The sequence below is a fragment of the Mastacembelus armatus genome, chromosome 14 (assembly GCF_900324485.2).
Source record: "Mastacembelus armatus chromosome 14, fMasArm1.2, whole genome shotgun sequence".
Lineage (NCBI taxonomy): Eukaryota > Metazoa > Chordata > Actinopteri > Synbranchiformes > Mastacembelidae > Mastacembelus > Mastacembelus armatus.
The window spans coordinates 10,087,509-10,110,409 of NC_046646.1; the positions used below are offsets into that span (position 1 = coordinate 10,087,509).

The 22,901-nt window shown below is 41.2% G+C and overlaps 3 protein-coding genes across 3 annotated transcripts; 2 read left to right on the forward strand and 1 right to left on the reverse strand.

Moving 5' to 3' along the window:
- The first annotated feature begins 1,785 nt into the window (after nt 1-1,785).
- On the forward strand, nt 1,786-8,198 carry LOC113143262 (short transient receptor potential channel 2-like). Its single transcript, XM_026328787.1, has 13 exons — nt 1,786-1,800; nt 2,042-2,734; nt 2,836-3,036; nt 3,132-3,296; nt 3,395-3,569; nt 3,671-3,871; nt 3,976-4,138; nt 4,256-4,348; nt 4,895-5,087; nt 5,173-5,300; nt 5,928-6,000; nt 6,119-6,236; nt 6,711-8,198. The coding sequence occupies exons 1-13, from the start codon at nt 1,786-1,788 to the stop codon at nt 7,574-7,576; spliced, it is 3,084 nt and encodes a 1,027-aa protein (XP_026184572.1). The 3' UTR covers nt 7,577-8,198.
- Nucleotides 8,199-9,157: 959 nt separating this feature from the next.
- LOC113142856 (ribonucleoside-diphosphate reductase large subunit-like) lies at nt 9,158-14,410 on the reverse strand. Its single transcript, XM_026328176.2, has 19 exons — nt 14,265-14,410; nt 13,444-13,532; nt 13,137-13,314; nt 12,786-12,886; nt 12,626-12,685; nt 12,496-12,535; nt 12,236-12,398; nt 11,988-12,129; nt 11,800-11,883; nt 11,538-11,699; nt 11,355-11,434; nt 11,077-11,278; nt 10,829-10,978; nt 10,521-10,742; nt 10,358-10,434; nt 10,107-10,242; nt 9,918-10,013; nt 9,622-9,810; nt 9,158-9,518 (listed from the first exon to the last, which is right to left on the reverse strand). The coding sequence occupies exons 1-19, from the start codon at nt 14,281-14,283 to the stop codon at nt 9,327-9,329; spliced, it is 2,382 nt and encodes a 793-aa protein (XP_026183961.1). The 5' UTR covers nt 14,284-14,410; the 3' UTR covers nt 9,158-9,326.
- Nucleotides 14,411-15,433: 1,023 nt separating this feature from the next.
- Nucleotides 15,434-21,997, forward strand: rnf121 (ring finger protein 121). The gene is made up of 9 exons (XM_026328224.1): nt 15,434-15,552; nt 16,594-16,631; nt 17,273-17,414; nt 17,626-17,780; nt 17,898-18,005; nt 19,035-19,155; nt 19,263-19,396; nt 19,790-19,891; nt 20,553-21,997. Exons 1-9 carry the CDS (start codon nt 15,475-15,477, stop codon nt 20,671-20,673), a joined length of 999 nt encoding a protein of 332 aa, XP_026184009.1. The 5' UTR covers nt 15,434-15,474; the 3' UTR covers nt 20,674-21,997.
- The last annotated feature ends 904 nt before the right edge of the window (nt 21,998-22,901 follow it).

A 22,901-nucleotide genomic window follows, 5' to 3' on the forward strand; every position in this document is an offset into this window, starting at 1 on the left:
GCTCACTGAAATAACTTGAAACTGGCAAAAGTAATAATAAATAAAAAATCGACTGAAAAATTTACTAATAAAAATCAGACATTGCTTTTGAATTGTGGTTCAACAGAAGAATTAAAAAAAAAAAAAAAAAAACTAATGAAACTGGCCTGGACAAAAACGATGGTGTACCAAACTGAAAATGGAGCAGAGAAAGCTGAAGGAGAGAGTTGTCTCAGGGGTTTAGGAAGAAAATTATAGACAAGCATGTTAAAGGTAAAGACCATCTCCAAGCAGCTTGAATACAGTTTGCATATTATTCAGAAGTTTAAGGTCCATAGGACTGTAGACAACCTCCCTGGACATGGCTGCAAGAGAAAAGTTGATGACAAATTGAAGACATGGATAATAGGAACGGTAACCAAAGTGCCCAAAGAGATTAGAAGTGAACTCCAACATCAAGGTACATCAGTATAAGATCACACATTGAAAGTCTCATTGATAGTTACAGAAATTGCCTGAAAAGGTTGGGTAGCAAATATTAAGTTAAGAGTACCATCATTTTTGTCCAGGCCAGTTTTATTCTTTTTTTTCTTTTTAATGCTTCTGTTGAACCACCTTTCAAAAGTAATGTTTGATTTTCATTAGTTCATTTTGAATTTTTATTTATTATTACATTTGTCAATTCCAAGTTATTTCAATGACCATTGTGGGCTTTTCTTTCTTCAATGGAAGGGAACTAACCATTTTGTCCACGAGGGCAGAACGATTGTACAATCCATGTTAGGAACAGTAACATTAGAGATTAACACCTATTACTATTATTATTAAGGTTGTACCTGGTTTGCTATCTTCATATAGGCCAGCAGTGATTCCTAACCCACAAAAGAGAATAGAATTCAATTCAGGTTTAAACACTGAGAAATGCAGCCACAACAAAGAGCTCATCTTCAGGTCTTTGTGCCCCCTCTGCTGTGCAGACAAGGTGCAGCAGCCTATCAGGATTTATTTCTAAAGATTACTGTTGAGTTAGTCGACTGATAAGCGTTTCACTATAATGCTTGAGAAAAATGACCATCTTTAGCTGTGTTGGACTAAAAAATGCATCTTTTCCAAGCTTAAATTTGACCATATGTTACATGTCATCAAATATCTGGCAGATGTACATTTAACATTCAGATTGACATCTGTATTTTATGAGACTGGAAACTGCTAATGACAATTTTTACGTAAAATGAATCTAAATTGTGCTGTTCCAATAGGGATCTGACTGAAACGCATCAGTCTCAGTTGAGAAACAGTTAAGATTTTAATGTTTAATACCTGGTGAAAAGAGGATAATGGATGAAAGTAAAACAGGTAGAAATAAAATATAATGTCAGTAACTTGACAGTAATGGATTTCACTAAAGAAAACTGTATTTAAAGGGAGTGAAAATAATTATTGAATGCTTTACTTGTTGTTTTTCCCACTGCTCTGAAGTCATTCCAGCTCCTCTGGGGCAAACGATGACAGCTGCTACCTGCTCGGTAACACCTGCCTTAATTGTACCATGGCACTGTTTCCAATAAATTAAAGCATTAAACACTTTGAACCGGTTACATTTTAATTGGCCCTGCCCCCATGGGGCGACTGAAGTGTGTTGTTCAGTTTGTAGGTGCTGATTTAATGCAGTCAGCTGGTAGCACATGATCACAGAGCACCAGAATCCCCGGTTCTGCTGCAGATATCTCTCACCTTCATCTGTGAGGCTCAAAATAGTTGTTTTTACGCCTTTAGGATCACTGCTGAAAATTGCTGGCTTCAGGAATGGAAAATCTCACGGTAAGCAGAGTTTTTTTGCACATTTTTAAAAAATGCTGTGATTAAACTAAAAAGGCACTGTGCTCCAAATATGCTCTAAATATCTTTAATTTATTAATGTGTATATTGAAGTTTTTTTTAATGCTGTACATTTTCATTATTTTTCTCTTATTTTCTGTATTAAATTGAACTCTGCCATTTTCCCTGATACCTGATGTTTTAGAAAAAAATCTAATACTGCTTCAACTGTCCTGTCCCTAAGGGAGAGCAATGGCGCGAGATCATGAACAAGAAGATGCGTTTTCCTCCGGAGCTGATCAACGCCATTGCAGAGGGAAAAACAGAGATGCTGAGCGGCCTGTTGAAGACTGGAGATGGCATCATCCGTCAGCTGGATGAGTCTGAGGATCGTCAGTGGAGAGAGGCCCTCAACCTATCGATCCGCCTTGGCAACGAGGATGCCATGGACGTCCTACTGCAGGGGATCAAGTTTGACTTCCGGCAGATTCATGAGGCCTTGCTGGTGGCCGTGGACACCAACCAGCCCAGAGTGGTGAAGCGTCTGTTGGACCGCCTGGATCAGGAGAAAGGCAACAAGATGGATGTGCGCTCCTTCTCTCAGGCCATCTTTGACCACTCTATTGACAACTCCCAGTTTGCACCTGGTGTGACGCCTTTGACCTTAGCCTGCCAGAAAGACCTGTATGAGATAGTCACCATGCTCTCCCAGAAAGGCCACATCATCCCGTGGCCACATAAGATATCCTGTGCTTGTCTGGAGTGTCGTAATGGGCGACAGTATGACTTGCTGAAGTTCTCCTTGTCTCGCATCAACACCTACCGTGGCATCGCCAGCCGTGCCTACCTGTCCGTCACCTCTGATGATGCCATGCTCACCGCCTTCAGTCTCAGCAGAGAGCTCTGCAAGCTTTCGAAAAAAGAGCCAGAGTTCAAGGTCTGAGGACATTTGTAAAAAGTGTTCTTCCTCTGTGTGTGTGTGTGTGTGTGTGTGTGTGTGTTGTTTCTTGGCTCAGCTGTGGTCCCTCTCCTCTGCAGCCTCAGTACCTGAGCCTGGAACAGCTCTGTCAGGAGTTTGCCGTTGAGCTGCTGGGTATGTGTCGCAATCAGAGCGAGGTGACCACCATCCTGAACAGCTGTGGAGATGAGAGCCAGGATGCCTTGGACGAGCAGGCTTTTGAGGAAGGAATCCCCAACCTGTCACGCCTGCGGCTCGCAGTCACCTACAACCAGAAGCAGGTAGCTCGATGCTGAAACTGCTGTCAACCAGAGATGAATGGAAGAAAGCAAAACTGATCCATAATGTGTCTCTCTGTGTTTTTGTTTGTGTGTAGTTTGTGGCCCATCCAATCTGCCAGCAGGTGCTGTCATCTATCTGGTGTGGGAACCTGGGAGGCTGGAGAGGCAGCAGGACAGCCTGGAAACTGTTAGTCTCTATGGGGATCTTCCTCACCATGCCCTTCCTCTGCCTCATCTACTGGCTCGCACCAAAGTCAAAGGTCACAGGCTCCAAATGTAGCAGTTCCTCATAGTCTCTCGTAAACTGTGATAAACTGGCGACATTTTAAAGCCACTTGTCATGTGTTTGTTTGCCCAGGCAGGAAAGATATTAAAGATTCCTGTCATCAAGTTTCTCCTTCACTCAGCCTCCTATCTGTGGTTTCTCATCGCGTTACTTGGAGAATCCATAATAATGGAGTTGTATAGAGACAAATTTGCTTCACGGGAGCAAAACATTCTTCACAACTCCTTCCACATGGTGTGGGTGGTCGGTAGGTTCACTTTCTGTCGTCTGGTTCTCTTCTGTAGAAGCACAATCCTGCCTCAGGAAAAGCTACGAATCCAGCTCATCCTGTGATGTCGCCTTTTGTAGGATTCTTCTGGTATGAGTGTAAGGAGGTTTGGATCGAGGGCATGAGGAGTTACCTCCTAGACTGGTGGAACTGCTTGGACATGATGGTGCTCAGCATGTATCTGGCGTCCTTCGCGTTACGCGTTCTCATTATGCTCAAAGGTTACTTCCTCTGCCACGATGACAACAGCACCAAGGAGTGTGCCTATTTCACTCAGACTGGTGAGGAAATTGTCACACCACCAATTGTTTCAAATGAGAGTTGGTAGATGTTCAGAGTTGTCAGTGCTGAACGGGTCTGTTTGGTGTGTGAAATTGTCCCGCAGGGCGTGAGGACTGGCATCAGGAGGATCCCCAGATGATCGCGGAGGTGCTGTTTGCAGTGACCAGCATGTTAAGCTTCACGCGGCTGGCGTACATCCTGCCAGCCCACGAGTCTCTGGGAACGCTGCAGATCTCCATAGGAAAGATGATTGATGATATGATGAGGTACGAACACTTTTCCTTCTTGCTCTTGCATTATAGATCAACATTTGCATACTGATCGAGAGAATCACGGGCACATGACGGAGCCTGTGAGAATGATTTTTTTGTTTCCTTTTTTAGATTTATGTTCATATTGATGATCATTGGAACTGCCTTCCTCTGTGGCATCAACAATATCTATGTCCCTTATGTCATCTCTCCACAGCTTGGCAGGTAAGTTGTTGCAGTTCAGTGATGATAGGTCTCTGCTGTGTTTAGCCATGTGATAACACAAGGTTGTTGATTTGCATTCTCATTCAGACAATGAAACTTATCCAGCAGCTCTCCTGGTCCAAAGCGAGACTAGAAACATGAGTTCACATGGACAGATACACAGGAACAGTTGGAACTGTTGGAAAATAGGCTTAATCGTCTCTTTGCTGAAAGTATGATGGAGAATCAGTGTAATCTTTATTGTAAATATGTAAATCTGATATAGGAGAGTAGGAGCCAGAAGGAAACTACCGATCCCAGGCTGTTAGATGATGGTGGGTTTATTGATAAGTTAAATTAAATTATGTTATTAGTCCCGCAATGGCGAAATTGCATTACCCACCCAAAGTGCACACACACAGTAGTGAACACACACACTGCCCCACCGACAATTCCTGCCAGTCCTGAGACTCGAACAAGTCCGACTCTCTATCCATTAGGCCACAACTGATGGCGACTGATTGACGTTAAAACACACACACACACTCTCTCCTCCGCTTGTCTCAGGTTCAATGAGACGTTCCGATTCTTATTCTGGACCATGTTTGGCGTGGTCAACCAGGAGTACGTGGACATGCCGGATTATGTGTTAGCGGAGTTTGTCGGGAGGATCCTGTATGGCATCTTCACGCTGGTTATTGTCATCGTCCTGCTCAACATGCTCATCGCCATGATCACCAACTCCTTTCAGAAAATCGAGGTAAAGTCATTTTTTCGACGTGTCATATTTGTCAAAAAGATAGAAACCAAAGGCTGGCACTGACATCTTGGCCATCCAATTGTAGGACGATGCAGATGTTGAATGGAAATTTGCCAGGTCAAAGCTTTACCTCAGTTACTTCAGAGAGGGACTCACCATGCCTGTGCCCTTCAACATCATCCCCTCACCTAAAGCTGTCTTTTACACCTTAAGGTGAGCTCTGTTGCACATAAAGGTGACAGGTGACATGAACAACATCTGGAGCGGCAGGTTTGACAGATGACTGAGGAAAAGGGACCATCTGTTAAACCCTTGATTGTGTCTAAATTGCACCAAATTAGTTTGTTACAGTTGATTAAGTTAAATGGTCCTTGCATGTAGCTAAAGCCTTCATGTTTTTGATGAAGCCTGTTTGGTCTGCATGGATTAGGATTGGGGTAACCGACTATTCTGGTGGCCAGGGCTTTTGAATTGATTTTTGAATGTGTATTAAAGTGACATTAAGTGACAGGGGGCAGTAACTGGAGAGGTGGGTTGGATCCTTTTTGGGTTTCAGCAGGAGTCTTGTGATGGCTCTGTTCCTATGTGTCAGTACTATGGAGGTGGTTTTCAATTCTGTGGTTACTCTGAAAAATAGTGTTATAAAATTTGCCAGAAGTGTAGAATTCAGCTGGGAATCCATCTGATCCAGGGGATTTGTTATTTAATGGAGTAGAGCAGGGAGTGAGTGCAGCGTCTAAAGTGTCAGCTTGTTCTCTGGAGAGAGTGTCGGTACAGTAGATCTCAATTATTTAGTTATGTTTCAGTTTTTTCATTTATTCATTTCAAATTCTGTTCCAGGGGTATCTTTAGACGAATCTGTTGCTGCTGCACTGGCAGTTCTGAGCAAATCTATCCCCCTATAGCCTCAATGGTAAGTGTGTGTTTAATTATTAATAATTATTTCATTCTTTACTGTGTATTCTTTTCTAATTATGCCCCGTAGTGTAGCATATGATATTAAACATGGCATATCTGTTTTCTGTAATAAGTCCAACAATAAGGGATATGAAGACAGCCAGTTACCTTACCGGCAGCAGGTCATCACGGCTCTGGTGCAGCGCTACATTGAGTCAGCTCGCAGGGAGTTTGAGGAGGCCAAGAGAAAAGGTAAGTGTGACACCGGGACCACTCTGTCAGACAGCGATGCATTTAAAAGCCCTGCTGGCTCACACACCTAGCTCCCTTCTTACTGTCACCCCTTTCTCACTATAGGCTATCAATAAAAGGTCTAAAAATTTAGAAATGACGTAAATGTGTATAAATGTATGTAAATATTTTTTAAATGGTTTTGTAGTTATATTTCCAGACAATGATATAGTCATTTAACCATTAAACCCCCAAACTTGAATGAATTATAAAAAAATATATGATAATAATATAAAATGTTGTAGCTGTCTGAATAAATTAAAGAAATTATGAGTTAACCACCAATTTATAAAACAACTGAAGAAATTAATAAAATTCAGTTTATTATTATTGGATCCTCCTACAAAGAGCTCGATCTACCAGCCTGTGGAAATTGAACAGGATTATTTCTCATCAAAAAGTGTTGTGTCGTCATTAGAGTTTTTCTTTCCCCAGATATCGGTAATCGCATCACTGAGCTGAACAAAGCAGTCTTCAGGATGCACAGTGACATGAAACTGGTCCAGCAGCTTCTGATACAAGGATCAGGTTCCAGTGACGCAGTGACAAAGGATGGCTCCTCTATACTGGGAAAATACATCATTGGTGCCAAGAATAATTTCAAAGGTTTTAATGGCAGAGAAGATACCAGCAGTTCGCTTAAAGTGACAGTGCACCACGACGAGGAAGAGGCAAAGGTCGACTCACATACAAATCTGACACAACAGAATCAGGTAGACCAAAGTGGAGCGGAGGCATCAGAGCAGGTAACAGACTGTGATGTGGTGAAGATGGAGGAAGGCAGAGCTAATGAAGAGTCAGGGGATTGGAAGGAAACTGAGAAAAAAGAGCAGGTGGAAGCAGACACAGCTGAAAATACTGAGGATAAAATGAAAGAGGAGGTGACAGCGGAGACAAGTATTATTGACGTAGAGGAAAATGTAAACTCTGAGGTCCCTCAGGATGAGGCAGAAAAAATAGAGGAAGAAGACACAGTTGCAGAGCCACAGGTTGATGAAAAACACACAGATACAATCACTGAACAAACAAGACATGACAGCTACGAAGAAACAGACACTAAAAAACTAATAAACAAGTTCAACAACTTAGAACTGCAAGAAAGAAAAGCAGAGGAAAGATGGACAAAAGGTAAAAAGTTTGAGGATAATGTGGCAGACAGCTATGATATCGGGGAGAACAACGACCAATCCGAAACCAATAAAACCATTCCCTCCCCAACAGACAGCAGCATATCTGAGGACACCGGGTTTGGGTCCCAGGAAGGGGAGGGATCGATTGATGGGATTATAGTTGAGTCATAATCTGAATGATGATCCATTTAAAAGACAACACATTCTCAAGGTCTGGCCATTAAGTTACTGTATAATATCTTCTAGGGGGGTTTGTTCTGAGCAGCAAAATGAATCCCCGACAATCAGTGTGCAGGAACCTGTAGCTTTCTGACTGAACTCAAAGCAAATTTTAAGCCTTTTCTTCTACAGGAGTCAGATTTTCTTAAAAGGAAATTTTCATTCGGCTAAAGAAAAAACTTACAAATGGGATTCTCTAATTCTTGATAATAATGTTTCAAGACAGATAAGTTTAGTTGCCAATCGTGTCAGAAGAAGACAGAAGGTAACTTTATTCGTCCAGTTGTTTGATAGCTTAGGGGTTGGACAGCGGGCCTGTCGTGGGGCTCTGAAGATTTCTGACCCCCCATATGATTGAGCTAGAATCTAGAAAGGAAGCTGCCATAGAAATACTCACCTATTTCTTGGCACATTCCTTTGTCTTGTTATCTGGGAAGCACATGTTAAAATGACCCATGGATTTATGTCCAAAGAAATCAGTGAACATCTGAAATTCAGCAAGCTAAAATAATCAGTTTACCACAGCAGACATCTTACACCTGTACATCCATCATCTACTGCTTATCATGGTTCAAGCAGGGGGCTGGAGCCAATCACAGCTTGATCAGCGGTAAAATAGGGTTACACAGTGACTTGAAGTAGCAAAACTGCAAGATTTTCATCTAAGTATGACATATAGTAGACTGTACTGCTCATCAGTGCTGGGTGTCTGTTTCCTCACTCCTATGTTCACTTAGCAAAACCACAGTCTCTGTTATTGTTTTTTCATATATTTAAATGTCACAAGAGTTAAGGGTTTGAACAACACATTCCCTTTGTAAAATAAAATGATTTCAATTAGTTTTGTTGTGTCTCAGCGTTTTTCGTGTTGGAGAACATCACCGGCGTGTTGATGGAGGCTATGAATTAATGTTGCCCTAGTATCTTTTCAGCAGGTGGCAGAAATACACCTGATGCTACAGTGTGACAGAGCAGGTCTCAGCTTGCTTCACACATACTGCTCCCATGAGGCCCCATGCATCAACTCACTAGTTCATTAATTCATCACCTGCAGCCTCACCTGCCCCAAGACACGCTGCACCCAGACATTTCCACTGGAAAACACCTCAGCCTGTGTAGCAGTATTGTGTAATTGATGCCATCAGTTTCCACTTTTGATCTGTGTGTTGTGAGCCTGTTGTTTCGTTACATTGTGTTGTTGGCATGCTGCGTCACCAGCTATTCACAATCGCCAGTGTTATATTGTCCCCAGGGACAGAAAAGTCCAATCCCCCTACCTCTCAGTCCCTAATAACACACAGTGTTAAGACCAGTATGCTGACAATTTCCCCCGTTCTTATTTTGTTAAGAAATGAATGTACTAAATAATGAACTGGAACTGAGGCCATTGCAAAGCAAGGTTAATTTTCTACCCATCAAAAATACATATCACAGCATGAAATTTATTAATATGACCCAAATATTACAAAACCGCATTGATTTTAAAAAAAAAAAACTAAGGGCAAATATTATTTTATTGTACCATATTAATTCTATACAAATATCCATACAACAAGCTTCATAATGAAAATCCAGCAAATATTAAATAAAAACCACAAATCCTAACATATGTAAAATGATATGTTAAGACATCATGTACACATAAAAACCACCGTTTGGGAAAAAACAAAAAGGTAGTGAACGTTTCACCTTTCCCTTGACTTTAGGAACCACACATCAGGCATTCATCTTTGTTAGCTAAGGAACAGACCATGGCGGCAGTGTTGCGCTCCTTGGTCTCCTCCTCCACGCTCCTGGCCGACTGGGCCTCCTTTAATTTCTCTTTGTTCAGGGTGAACTGAATGGGGTTGGCAGCAGGCTTCGTCCGCAAGTAGTACATGCCAGTTTTCAGACCCTGCAGGAAAAAATAAATAAATAAGTAAAATTAGTGTTAAGATGTTGTTTCTTGGCACCATGATCCAACACATCAAATCTGCATTTTTGCAGTAGTGACTCACCAAATTCCAACCATAGAAGTGCATGCTGGTCAGTTTGCCATAGTTTGGCTCAGCAATATGGATGTTAAGGGACTGGCTCTGGTCAATGAAGGCTCCACGATCTGCTGCCATCTTCAGAACAGTCTTCTGGGAGATCTCCCACACAGTTTTATAAAGCTGCTTCAGATCATCAGGGATCTCTTCAATATCCTGTGGACGAGTCAAATATTAACATGATTTTTAAATTATAGAAGCATCTACAGCTTTGATAACAAATAGTTTGACCACCTAAGATTTTACTAAGTGTGACTTTGAACCTGGATGGATCCATTGCGAGCAATCAGCTGATTTTTCATTTCATCACTCCACAGTCCTCTCTCTGTGAGGTCCTTCAGCAGGTGAGGGTTCACAATCTGTAGGGGAGGCAAAAATCATACTTAGCAACCTTTTCCTCTGTGAACACACGACTTTCAAGACACAAGACAGCAAATGCATACAGTGCTGACCTGAAACTCCCCTGAGAGCACCCTGCGGGTATAGATGTTGCTGGTGTATGCCTCAATGGACTCGTTGTTGCCTAGGATCTGGGCAGTGGACGCTGTGGGCATGGGCGCCAGAAGCAGGCTATTCCTCACACCATGCCTGAGGGGACACAGGGGTAGGGTAGAGTTGCATTAAGGGATAAGCTATAATCTCCACATACAGCTGATATGAGCTATGAATATCAAGGACAAGGAAAACATTTAGTAAGACCCACTTTGCGATTTTCTCCTTTAGTACTTTCCAGTCCCACAGATCCGTTGGGGTTTTACCCCACATGTCATACTGAAGGATCTGGAAAAGAAAATCAGTTAGTATCTGTGTACAAACTGCTAAACTCTTTCCCAGGATGATTTCGAGGCATCGTGAGAACTACTCACTCCCTTGCTCACAGGAGAACCCGAGTAGGTTTCATAAGTGCCAAGCTCTTCTGCCAGCTCACAGCTGGCCTCCAGGGCAGCATAGTAGATGGTCTCAAAGATCTGAATGTTGAGCAACTGGGCCTCTGGGCTTTCGAATGGATAACGCATAAGGATGAAGGCATCGGCCAGACCCTGCACACCAATTCCAATTGGCCTATGACGTTTGTTAGATCTTTCAGCCTGTAAAACAGGAAAGAGGAGACATTTCTTAGTACTGACCTGGCTGCACGGTCGATGGAGAAACAACACTATACAAGAAGGCATACCTCAGGCACTGGATAGTAGTTGATGTCAATAATCTTGTTCAGGTTCTTGACAATGACTTTGGTGACAAATGCAAGCTTTCTGAAGTCAAAAGTCCTTTCTGGTGTGACATACATATTTAGGGCAATGGATGCCAGGTTACACACTGCAACCTGAATTGAAGAATAAATAAACACAGTTTAAAAAACAGAATTGACAAGAGAAACATGTGAAATCTATAGCTAACAATATAATATCTTCATGCCCTCACCTCATCTTTGCTGGTATACTCTATGATCTCTGTGCAGAGATTGCTGGATTTGATGGTCCCAAGGTTCTGCTGGTTGCTCTTCCTGTTGCAGGCGTCCTTGTAGAGCATGTATGGTGTACCAGTTTCTGTCTGAGACTCGATGATGGCGTACCACAACTGCTGAGCCTTCACCACACGCTTAGCCCTGCCCTCTTTCTCATACCTGAGGGAATCATGGGACAAGTCAGAACTGAAATACAAGATGTTTCTAAGGAGAGAGTTTGATGTACCGATCTTACCGAGCATAGAGCTCCTCAAACTCCTCTCCCCAACAGTCATTTAACCCAGGACATTCACTAGGGCACATCAGAGACCAGTCCTGTAAGAGTAGCAGAGAAGCAGTAAGACTCTAAGCATCCAGTGGCATATATAGCTAGTTCAAACTGTGACTTATGTGGGATCTGATTTCCTCCAGTATTCACCTCATTGCTTTCCACTCGCTTCATAAAGAGGTCTGGGATCCACAGGGCGAAGAACAGGTCTCTGGCTCTCTGCTCCTCTTTACCTGTATTCTTCTTCAACTCTAAGAAGTCAAACACATCAAAATGCCATGGTTCCAGGTAGACAGCGAAGGCCCCAGGTCTCTGAAAAGGAAAACACGGAGACTCAGGTGATTAGACTTGTTCCCACAGGTGTCTCTAGAGCAACAGTGTTCAGTTTTCCATTGTAAACCTTCATCTTTACCTTGTTGCCACCCTGATCAACATAACGTGCTGTGTTGTTGTAGACACGAAGCATAGGAACTAGCCCATTGGACATGCCATTTGTCTGTAAAACAAAAACCAATTTCAATAATCTAAAAATTTAAAATGGACATTAAATCTTTTCTGTAGCTCTTTAATTTTAGTGCCTGTGATGTGTATTTTCCTCACCCCAGCAATATAGCTGCCTGTTGCTCTGATGCAACTAACTGCCAATCCAATACCTCCAGCTGATTTGGATATGAGGGCACACTGCTTCAGTGTGTCATAAATACCTTCGATGCTGTCATCCTTCATGGATAGCAAAAAACAACTGCAAAAACCCAAACAAACAAACAAAAAAAAAAGATTAATTTTAAAAAAGTTTAATAGAAAGCATTAAGAGATTTGGTCAACTTTGCTCAGAGGCAAGTCCTCACCTGGACAGCTGTGCGCTGTTGGTGCCAGCATTGAACAGAGTAGGTGAGGCATGGGTGAACCACTTCTCTGACAGCAGGTTGTAGGTCTCAATGGCTGCGTCGATGTCTCCTTTATGAATCCCGACAGCCACTCTCATTAGCATGTGCTGGGGTCTCTCAGCAACTACACAGATTAGATATGAATTAACAACCACACAATTAAAATACCCAAACGCTGAATGACAAGCTTCTCAAGAAGTTAGAGAAAAACGAACGCTCACCTTTGCTGTTAATCTTCAACAAATATGACCGTTCAAGAGTCTATTAGAGTAAAACGACAAATTTGATTTATAACCCAAGGATCAGAATGAACTGTCAAATATATGATTTGTGAAAATGAGTTGTTATTACCTTGAACCCAAAAAAGTTGTAAGAGAAATCTCTGTCGTAAATGATAGCTGAGTTGAGGCGCTGTAAAGAATATAGGGTATTATATTATGGAAATGAAAATCACAATTACAGTAACTTCAAAATGAAACACATTAAAATGATCATATCAAGAGTAACATACATCCTTGTTTTCAAGGACAATATCAAGTGTCTCTTTGGAGATCATTGGAGAATGGCGTTTATTTAAGGGGTTGACATAGTTGTACAGGTCTTCCATCACATCTACAACAGCAAAAACAAAAGACGTAAACAAAAGTGTAAAATCATTAGTAATAATTTAACCACTTAACCATTTAACAGTGTAAAATGAACCAAGCCAAAGTGGGTCACCTCACCTGACCCAGAGATTTAGGGTGTGGGGCTGTTCTTTTTGCTGTCACGTACTAATGAAACTAATGAGACGCCTCAGGTTCTGGGTCGCTAACTACCCAGGCCAACAAATATCTCACATACATAAATGACTTTTACTCACCACTGAACACTTTCTTGGTCTCTTTGTGCAGGTTGGACACTGCGATTCGTGCAGCCAGGATCGCATAGTCAGGATGTTTAGTGGTGAGTGTGGCAGCAGTCTCTGCAGCCAGAGTGTCCAGCTCCAAAGTGGTGACTCCGCTGTACAGACCCTGGATCACCTTCATTGTAATCTGGGTCTGCAGAGACAGATATAAAACAATATTTTACACATAGTAGAAAAGAACAGTGAGCCTGCAAAAAGTGTCACTCCATTACTTCATATTTCTCTTTTTAACATTAATAGGATTTTTGTATTGGGAACTTACAGGGTCAACAAAGTCAGTGTTGAGTCCGTAGCAAAGCTTTTGTACTCGAGAGGTGATCTTATCAAAAGTAACAGCCTCCTGGCGTCCATCTGAGAGATAAAACATTTCATTATTATTCTTCTGACTTGGTTAACCTCTGAGAATATTTTATTAATATACTTGCAAAGTATAATTGTCTCACAGTTAATGATTAATTAGGAGGAAAGGCAGCAGAGTGGACACAGGTTGAACCAGTTACTATGACAACAAAACAGAGGCTCCTAATTGCTACTTGGCGCCTTTACAATAGGCCAACACCTGCCAATAATCATAATAATATTAATATTAATAATAATTATTATTATTATTGTTATTCCTACACATCACTTATAGAGGGACGTCTGTCAGAGCCTTTACTTTGAAAAAACACTTAAACATTAATTTCTAGAGAACATAATTGGACCAACAAGCTTGATAATATAAAGTGTCGACAGTGTCGCTGCTTTTTAACATGGAGATGTATTTAAAATAAAGACAACCGGTAACAAACCTACCACATAAAAACATAAAACTCTCAGCTTTTGTCTCCTTTTACACAAGCCTTTGTTCGGCGCTTCGGTGGAAACAGCGCACAAAGAAACTAACAACACATTTCGCTCTGACTGAAACTGAGAATAAGACTAGACTGCCAAACGCATTATTCCTTTGTAACGCTACTTTGAATATTTTTCACGGCGTAGGCACATTTTAGGAGTTTTAAAGGACTGCACAGCCCCCTCATCCTAACACTGCATTTCCCGGCAGACCTTGGCAGTAATTAATAAATTAATTAGATACTGTACCTCGTTTAATCACATGCATTTTGGCCACAGTGCAGATGTTGTCCTGATGTTAACTTCTCTGCTGAGGACTTGAATGAAAACCCTGCGGTACAAAGTCGCTGTAGTTGGTTATTACACTGTGACAACAAGCGGACAACTCAAACTGAGCGCCAACAGCTCACTGCTTTGTGACCAATCAGAGAAGACGCCTGCTGATCTTTAAACCAATCACAATCCGATGCTCAGGCCTTTCCTATTTCCGGTTGCCTTTTCCGGGAGTAATCTGGCGGGATATTTCAAACCAACAGGTGTAATGATATGTAATTACTTTAACCTGAGGAGTGTTTCATCTGTGCAGTTAGGACTGTTTTTGCAATCACGTTTTCAAAAAGCATGGCAGAGTGATTTTTTACATTTGACATCCAGTGGTGCAAAGTAACTGGGCACGTTTTCTAAGGTGTATACATTTGGATAATGTGTGCTTTACTCAAGTATTTCTGTTTTATACTATATATTTTGACTCTGTTGCATTTCTTACTACACAAGATTTATTTGACAGTATTATTTCTACTGTCTGTGATAATTATCAAAAAGTATGCTGATGAATTATGTATCACTTATTAATTATTTATAGATTAAGCTATAATCGGTAAAAATAGATAACTGTCTATAATAATAAGCTGACTATAACTTCTAACAGCTAATTTCTACACTGCTATATTGTTATTGTAAAGGATCTGAGCATATCTATTTGCAATCCACTAAGCGAGTCTCTGAAGTAGCCCAACAACCTCACACACTCACACTCACTCCTATGGGCAATTTAGAATCACCAATCAACCTGACATACATGTTTTTGGACTGTGGGAGGAAACCAAACCAGAGTACCTGGAGAAAACCCACACAAGCACAGGGAGAACATGCAAACTCCACATAGAAAGGTCCCTGCTGGGTTTCAAACCAGGAACCTTCTTGCTGTGATGCAACAGTGCCCAGTTTTCATCACTAAGCCACTGTGCTACCCTCCTGCAAAGTAAGTCGATTTAATAATAATATTGTAATACTGATTTGGCCAATAAACAGCCCACAGGAAACCCCAGGTTTAGTATTTGAGCTACATTTTTTCCTGTACTTTATTTTGAAGAGCAAAAAGCCCAACAGACCGGATGTGACCCTTTTGGACTGGTTGCTAACGCTAATGGACCCGGAAGGATAAAGCAGCACTTCGAAGATGGCCGGGGTGTTTGAGGTGGAGGTTGACGGTGTAGAGCACGACCACGGACAGGACCACCACCATGACCCGAACCAGGTGACAGCAACAGCCCACACCGACTTACAGATAAAACAGAGCGAGGGAGGGAATTTAATCTGCCGGCTCAGACCTCTGTGTTGTGGACCAGCTGCTCCTCCCGGGTTGAGCCCAGGGTGGGCAGCTGGCTCCAGTGGTGTGATGTGTCGGTGCGTGGTTATTGTTCACGGTCCATGGCATGTAAGTGTCTGAGCTTCGTGCAGCAAAAAGCGTCGGTGAAAAGCATTTAGCGATGCTAACGTCAGGCTAGCTAGTCGGCGTTAGCTTGTAGTCCAGTGTTATCAGGTTAAAGCGGTTATTTTTATTAAGCCGCCGATTATTGGAGCCTCCTTCACCCCGCACACAGATCCTGGTCAGGAAAGGTTTGGTTTATTTTGACCCATTAACTCCCCAAATAAAGATGATGTGGCTGATTGGGTCGAAGGTCACGTTTAGCCAAACCACTTCCTGTGGGATTTCAGTATTATGGCTGAAACACACCTGATACATGCACATTATACCCTTGTGTTTGGCTTACTGCCTCTTCCAGTGTAAAGTGGTAAGAAACACAGGGGGTCTCCAGAATAATGGGTGAAGCTGACTGGTGTTTAATTAAGTGTGGAGGGACTTTTGCATGTCACAGACCCGTGATTACTTTGTGGAAAATAACACCTGATGACTCAAACAGGAAAACTGTGGCCACAGTTCACAGCAGAATGTGTGATTGGAGCAATGAGTAGGTGTAAATCCAACCAGGACACCTGTTTGTGTCCCCACTGCCAGCCTGTAATTAAATGCATTACAGACAGACAGGAAGCTGAACTAACAGGAGACCAATGCATCACTTCCTGCTGCCAACTTGAAATTTCAGTCAACATGAAATAGGTAAACAAGCCCAACGACTTGGGAGGGACTATAACTGTGAAACTGACTTAATGGCTGCACGATATGTGGCAGGTGGTGAATTTCTGAAAATGTCTAAGTTTTATTGTTTCAGCTACTCTTCTGATGAAGTGTAATGAACACTAATACTCAATATTGTTTTTTTTTTTGTTTCTTTAGTTTGATGTGTCGAAGCTCTCACCAGAGGAGAAGTGGAGGTTAGTGTCTTTGACAGTTTTTGACACTATAATCTGATTGTTTTCTCTCTCAAATGTGTTCAGATAGTCACTAATCTGCAATAAAGAATCTAAAGTTACACTTGCAAAGATTTTTATTCATTAATAAGTTTCTTGCTAAAAGCACTCTATCCAAAGAAGCTGGTCTTTGCCTGTATTGTCTCTGTAATATGTTTTGTGTAACATGGTCTGTCCAGGCTGGACTGTCTCATAGTACAGTAACATCACACGATTTCTGATTATTAAGGTTCACATGTTTCAGTCTGTCCCAGTCATTGCTATTAAGAGAAACAAGTGGACAGAGCAGCCTAATGCAGTGGTAAAGCAGTGGTGGCCTAAGTGTGTGGCAGGGTTAAAGCTGGGTGGGGCAAGCTAGAACGCAGTGCTTCCCCACCCTCAACAACACCAACTGCAATCCCATTGGAGGTGCTCAGTCAGACTGTAGGTGTGCTGGGCAGGGCCCAGGTGTGAATGTGCCTAACTCTGTGAAAATGATCAAATTAAATGATAAGGGCATTCATGTAAAAATTATATTTCTCTCAATGAAACTGCTCTGAATTAATTAATTATCTATCTATATTAGCTATGTAACAATTGCTGAGTATGCCCTTCTCCTTCCACAGGGTGGAGCATGCAAGAATGCATGCTAAACACAAAGGCCATGAGGCCATGCACGCAGAGATGGTGCTGATCCTCATAGTCACCCTGGTTGTCGCCCAGCTAGTCCTTGTGCAGTGGAAACAGAGACATCCAAAGTCATACAATGTAAGACACTAAGGGCGTATGTCAAATGTTTGAAGCATGACATGCAAAGTTTGAACATAACATAAGATGATGTGCTATTTAAATAATTTGTTTATTTTGTATACAATACACCTATCATGTGAAGTCGTGGGTGTTTTTTGTTTGAGGAACAGCATTGGCATTTTGTCCCTCATGATGGTGCTTCTGACAAGTACACTCTGCTCTCTTGTAGCTGGTGACTCTGTTCCAGATGTGGGTAGTTCCTCTCTACTTCACTACCAAGCTTCACTGGTGGAGGTTCCTGACCACGTGGTTCATCTTCTCTGTAATCACAGCATACATCTCTTTCCGTGCTACTCGCAAGCCGCTGGCCTGCACCACACCGAGGTAATCATTCATTACACTTTATCATACCCAATAAATGAAGAGATCTGTCTTTCCATGAAGGCAGATTGAGCAGCTCATGACATTTACTAACACTTTGCTTCTGTTTGGCTGCTGTAGGTTGGTGTATAAGTGGTTCCTCCTCCTCTACAAGATCAGCTATGCCACAGGAATAGTTGGCTACAGTGTTGTCATGTTTACACTTTTTGGTATAAACCTAATATTCAGGTATGTGTTGTCAGTTCCAAGACATTTGTTTAGCCTTGTTTTTCCCTCAGTTCAGTGCTGTAAATATTCAAACCCCTGTTAAACCACTGAAAGTCAAACTCTTCAAATGTTAGGCTGCTTCTGACCAGACTGGTCCTCTTGTCTGGAATGACATTTTATTTTCTATTTCAAATGTATAGAGTTCTTTTTAAAGGGGTGTCTCTGTCCCACATATAGCACATGGTTGCCACTACATGATGTTGTGTTGCCTCTTTTTTTTTTTTTTTTTTCCCTAACAGCCTTTTTGGTCACTGCTCTTATGATTTATTTGAATCAACCCAATTAACAGGCCATTTCCTCATCTTTTTCCTTTTGTTTTAATCTGTCTCTGTAGTTGGTTACCGATTGTCGACGTATGCACCATGAAGCACCACAGACAAAAGGAAATCTATACAGATTCTAACCCTGATGGCATAATAGAATTTGACTGATTTTTATGAGGGGGAAAAAAAGAGCAATCTTAGCTGTGTGTGAAATGGGAGAACGGTTCCGAACACCCAAACCAGGAGACTTTCTTCTGAGTTTTCTTGCTTAACTGTCGCTCACAGAACCTGTTTTAGTACTTCTGACTGTTGAAAGTAAAATAGTCATGTTGTTTTTACAGATTATGTAGATGCTAAGCGGTTAGTCAGTCTGTTATGGCTTCGTTAGTTTAGTGAGGCTGCACAAGAATGTACCCTCCATTTGTTACAACCTTTAGTACCTTTTCAGGAAATATTTACTACATATAAGTCTGTTTCAAACTACATCAATTGTAAAAAAAAAAAAAAAAAAAGTTTGTGGCAGAGATTTTGGCTTATTCATTTTGGCATGACTAAATATGTAATGAAAAGCCAAAACAGTTTAATGTGTTTTGGACATGTATTTTAAAATAGCATCAGCACACACCAGATGGACAGACATATCTGTCCCATGGACGAAACAAAACATGATTTTGGATGCAGCTGCAGCAAGATTAGTCAGAGCTGTGATTGTCATTGTCCTGTCCAGGATAAAGCCAGAGGATGCAATGGACTTTGGCGTTTCCCTTCTGTTCTACGGTCTGTACTACGGAGTACTAGGGCGGGACTTTGCAGAGATGTGTGCAGACTTCATGGCTTCAACCGTTGGGGTTAGTAGAGATATTGGGGAGTGTGTATGTTTCTGTGCCCTGTTGAAGGTAACGACTGTGAGCTTTTCTCTCTCTCTCTCTCTCTCGCTCTCTTTTTTTCTTCTTAGTATTACAGTGCATCCGGCATGCCGACCAAGCACCTCTCTGACAATATCTGTGCTGTGTGCGGCCAGCCCATCCTTGTAGATGTCAGTGAGGAGGGGATTATTGAGAACACATACAGATTATCCTGCAACCATGTGTATCCTTCCTGCGAAAAAAAAAAATTATTCTGCATATCAGTGAACAAGAAGTTCTAGTGTACAGCAATTTTCATCAGAAGTGGGCCTGCATGAGTGCCTAAAGGGGAAATGACATTGTAAACCTGACCTTTATGTGTGACTATTGATATTTTGACTCATAATCTGAACTTCCTTTACTTCCTCTAATATTATCACATGCTTGTGCACTGTAAATGCCATGTAACCCTGTCTACTGTCATGTTTTTTTGTGTATGTTTTCATTATATTTTTACACTATATTTCTATACAACTAGGCCTAAAATCCAATATCGGTTGTGTTCTAACCATAAATAATGGTTTAATATCACATCTCCCTCTCAGTGTTGTGTCTTCAGCCTTAACTCGCCATCCAGGTTCCATGAGTTCTGCATAAGAGGATGGTGTATTGTCGGAAAGAAGCAGATGTGTCCGTACTGCAAAGAGAAGGTGGATCTGAAGAGGATGTTTAGTAACCCGTATCCTTTTTATTCTGTAACTCTCACACATTGAAGCTTCACCTGTTCTTTTCTTCTCTGCTGCGTTATTTCAGTGTTCCATTCGCTGAATATCCTACTAACTCCTGAGCTGATTGGTTTAAAGTGAGAGGTCATATAGAATGAAATGCAGTGCTCACGTACAGGCTGTTTCATATGTAAGTGAAGCAAACACCTCATGGAGAAGTTCTAAAAGTACCTTGAGAGCCAAACTTTTAAACTGGACATTTACAGTCACAAGTGACATGTAGTGAACACTCAGAAAACCCACTTATGCCAAGTTACTGGAGAAGGACACCTTTCCGGTAACAGAAAGGAAGTTTCAACCAAGGAGTTCTGGTGATTTTTTTTTTTTTTTTTTTTAGTTGAGACATAGTTTGTACATGAAGTTCCTGTTCCTTTTTGTGGCTCAGAGTAAATATTTTACCAAAATTTGTTATATGTGTAACTCCATAAAATAAATGAGGTTTTACAGACACTGAAAGTGCCCCTTGTGCTCATATAGCAGCGGTTGCATGTTGAAAAAACATTACACTAGCACCTTTTGTCACACAGTTTTTAATTCTTGATGATTGCAAGTGAAGATTTTATTCCTTAACTACTTACTTTTTTTTTTTTTTTTTTTTTTTTTTTTTTTTTTTAGCTGGGAGAGGCCGCATGTCATGTATGGACAACTTTTAGACTGGCTTCGGTACTTGGTGGCTTGGCAGCCTGTTATTATTGGATTGGTGCAAGGTATCAACTATGTCCTCGGTCTGGAGTAACCTGTTACTGGCAGAAATGGACTTACCCGCCATACAGAGAAGATATGCACTGGCTCAAAAGACTGTGGGCCTATCATGTAAAACACCAATGAAAAGTGTCTATACTTTTTTGTATATATTTATAGGCCCATGTTATCTGTATTTACAATTCATTTGAATTTTATTAGTGATCTAAATTTGGTCGTCTTCACACAAACGTTATACATTAAGTGGTTAGAGAGGGGCTTTTGCTAATTAATGTCTTAAATGTTAATACTTAAAGGATCATGCTAGAGTTTTTCATCCTCATGTCAATCACATATTAGTAATATTATATGGAAATTAAGATTAATCATGTTTCCCTTCTGCTTGCTAAATAAGTGAGCTGAGTATCCACAGGCTTCCTCTGCAGTCATTTTGCAACAGGCTCCTTTATTGTACTGATATTGTACTGATATAGCTGTTTGACCCGCTTGACACTAATTCCATTATCATTAGCAGAAGTGACATGAATGAGTTTCCTAAGTGTTGACAGTCATGAACCATGTGAGTGGAGGCTTCATTCGTCATGGGGGGTGGGGGGGTACTGATCATAAACAAAGAGGATTCCACATCCAGATCCTCTTAGGGTGGAACTTCTTTTGTTGCTGGATTTGAAAATGTCCCAATTGTCTCATTGCCACTCATCCCTAGTAACAGTCTGTGCTTTGACCACTAACCCCCCCTCCCACACACACACAAAATCTCGCTTCACTCAGGGTCATCTCTTTTTAAGTGTTAGTTCATTTAAATTACTAAAAGAAAGGAAACAAAACATTTTCTCACTTTCTCTAGCCATAGCCATGCTGATAGTTTTGGTTTGATTCTGTGAGCTGTTCTTTGGAACTACCTTTTTTTTTTTTTTTTATTCCAAAGAAATAGTCCCTGTGAAACCTTTTCTTGGGCGTTACCAGTATACCTAAATTTTATTCACCTCCACTGCACTGAGGCCTCACCTGATGAAACCAAAATCTATAAACATGGCTAGACATCACTAGAGGTAAATGAGATCAGATGAGGATATAAAGCGTCTGTGAATGATCCTTTAACTCAGTGAGAGTGCAAATGTCTTATTTTAATGTGATCTGTTCAACCCAAGGTCTCCATCTAAACCAAACGGTTTCTGGAAGATGAGATGGTCCGTTGTCTTTTGCAGGTACTGGTGACAGTACCATCTTCATTTTGTCTACTTTATTTTAGTTGGATCTTTTAGTTGGGGACTGTGTTCACCAAGGCTAACTTGATCATTCTGTTCTGGTGTCAGTGTTTTGATTAAGATCCAGTAATAAATGTCACATGGTTTAGATTTTTTGTTTCAGTGCTTCATCCATGCGTACTTCAAGTGTTGTTCCACCATAAACCACCATATTCTTTTTCGAAAAAAAATTATTAAAAAAAAAAAAATCTTGGTTTATGTAAAACGTGCAGTATGTGCCAACAGCCATCCAGGAACAAGTGGGAATAATTTATGAGGAAATCCCCATTTACTGTATGTCCACACGTTATGTGAGTGGGTGTAAGGGAAGTGAATTGTTTGTGTATATATATATATAGTAATCCCAACCAGAAGTCACCGACCAAAACCTCTTGCTGAAGGAGTCAGTATGAAGCTGTCATCTCTTGTCAAAGGTAATATTTAATTATATCAAGTTACTCATTTTCACTGTATTATGGCATTGGTTGTTAATATGTTGCCTCTGCAATAGCGCTGGGATGTTTGTGTCTGCTGCCTGCAGAGGGATTTCCAGGTAAAGTTTGTTCTTTGCATGGTAATGTTTTTTTTGTTTTGTTTTGTTTTTTTAATGTAATAAATTAATTTTGTTAACCTAAATTTATCCTTTAGTTTCAGAGGATGGCTCTCCAGAGATCATTGGTCCAGATCACATCCAAGTAAAGGCTCATCAAGGTGGCGCAGATGACCAATTGCTACAAAGTTTTATTCAGATTTTTAAGGGACTACAGGTCTTGTTGTTTGTGGGCAGCTAAAGGGGGTTTTGTTACACCACTAATATGTATTTCGGTACACATGTTCAACCTCTGCTTGTGGTCTGGGTGCGTTCTGCCTTGCAGGACAGCTGCTGGTTCTTCACTGTGATGCATTCGCACATTGTGAAGATGGTGTGGCACTCATCTACTGGCTCGTCAATGGCTTTTACCCTGATGGAACATCCAGCAATGGCAGAATAGTGGAGTCAGAGGAGTAAGTATTA

Bases quoted from the DNA above. Each gene is read 5' to 3' on its own strand.
- LOC113143262 (XM_026328787.1), top strand. The intron at 2,735-2,835 runs GTCTGAGGACAT...TCTCCTCTGCAG, and splicing joins AAAAAGAGCCAGAGTTCAAG to CCTCAGTACCTGAGCCTGGA. The intron at 3,872-3,975 runs GTGAGGAAATTG...ATTGTCCCGCAG, and splicing joins TGCCTATTTCACTCAGACTG to GGCGTGAGGACTGGCATCAG.
- LOC113142856 (XM_026328176.2), bottom strand. The intron at 10,979-11,076 runs GTGAGGGCATGA...TCTTCAATTCAG, and splicing joins AGTATACCAGCAAAGATGAG to GTTGCAGTGTGTAACCTGGC. The intron at 9,519-9,621 runs GTGAGTCACTAC...TTTTTCCTGCAG, and splicing joins ACTTCTATGGTTGGAATTTG to GGTCTGAAAACTGGCATGTA.
- rnf121 (XM_026328224.1), top strand. From the start codon at position 15,475: ATGGCCGGGGTGTTTGAGGTGGAGGTTGACGGTGTAGAGCACGACCAC. The intron at 17,781-17,897 runs GTAATCATTCAT...TGGCTGCTGTAG, and splicing joins CTGGCCTGCACCACACCGAG to GTTGGTGTATAAGTGGTTCC. The intron at 19,892-20,552 runs GTATCCTTTTTA...TTTTTTTTTTAG, and splicing joins AAGAGGATGTTTAGTAACCC to CTGGGAGAGGCCGCATGTCA.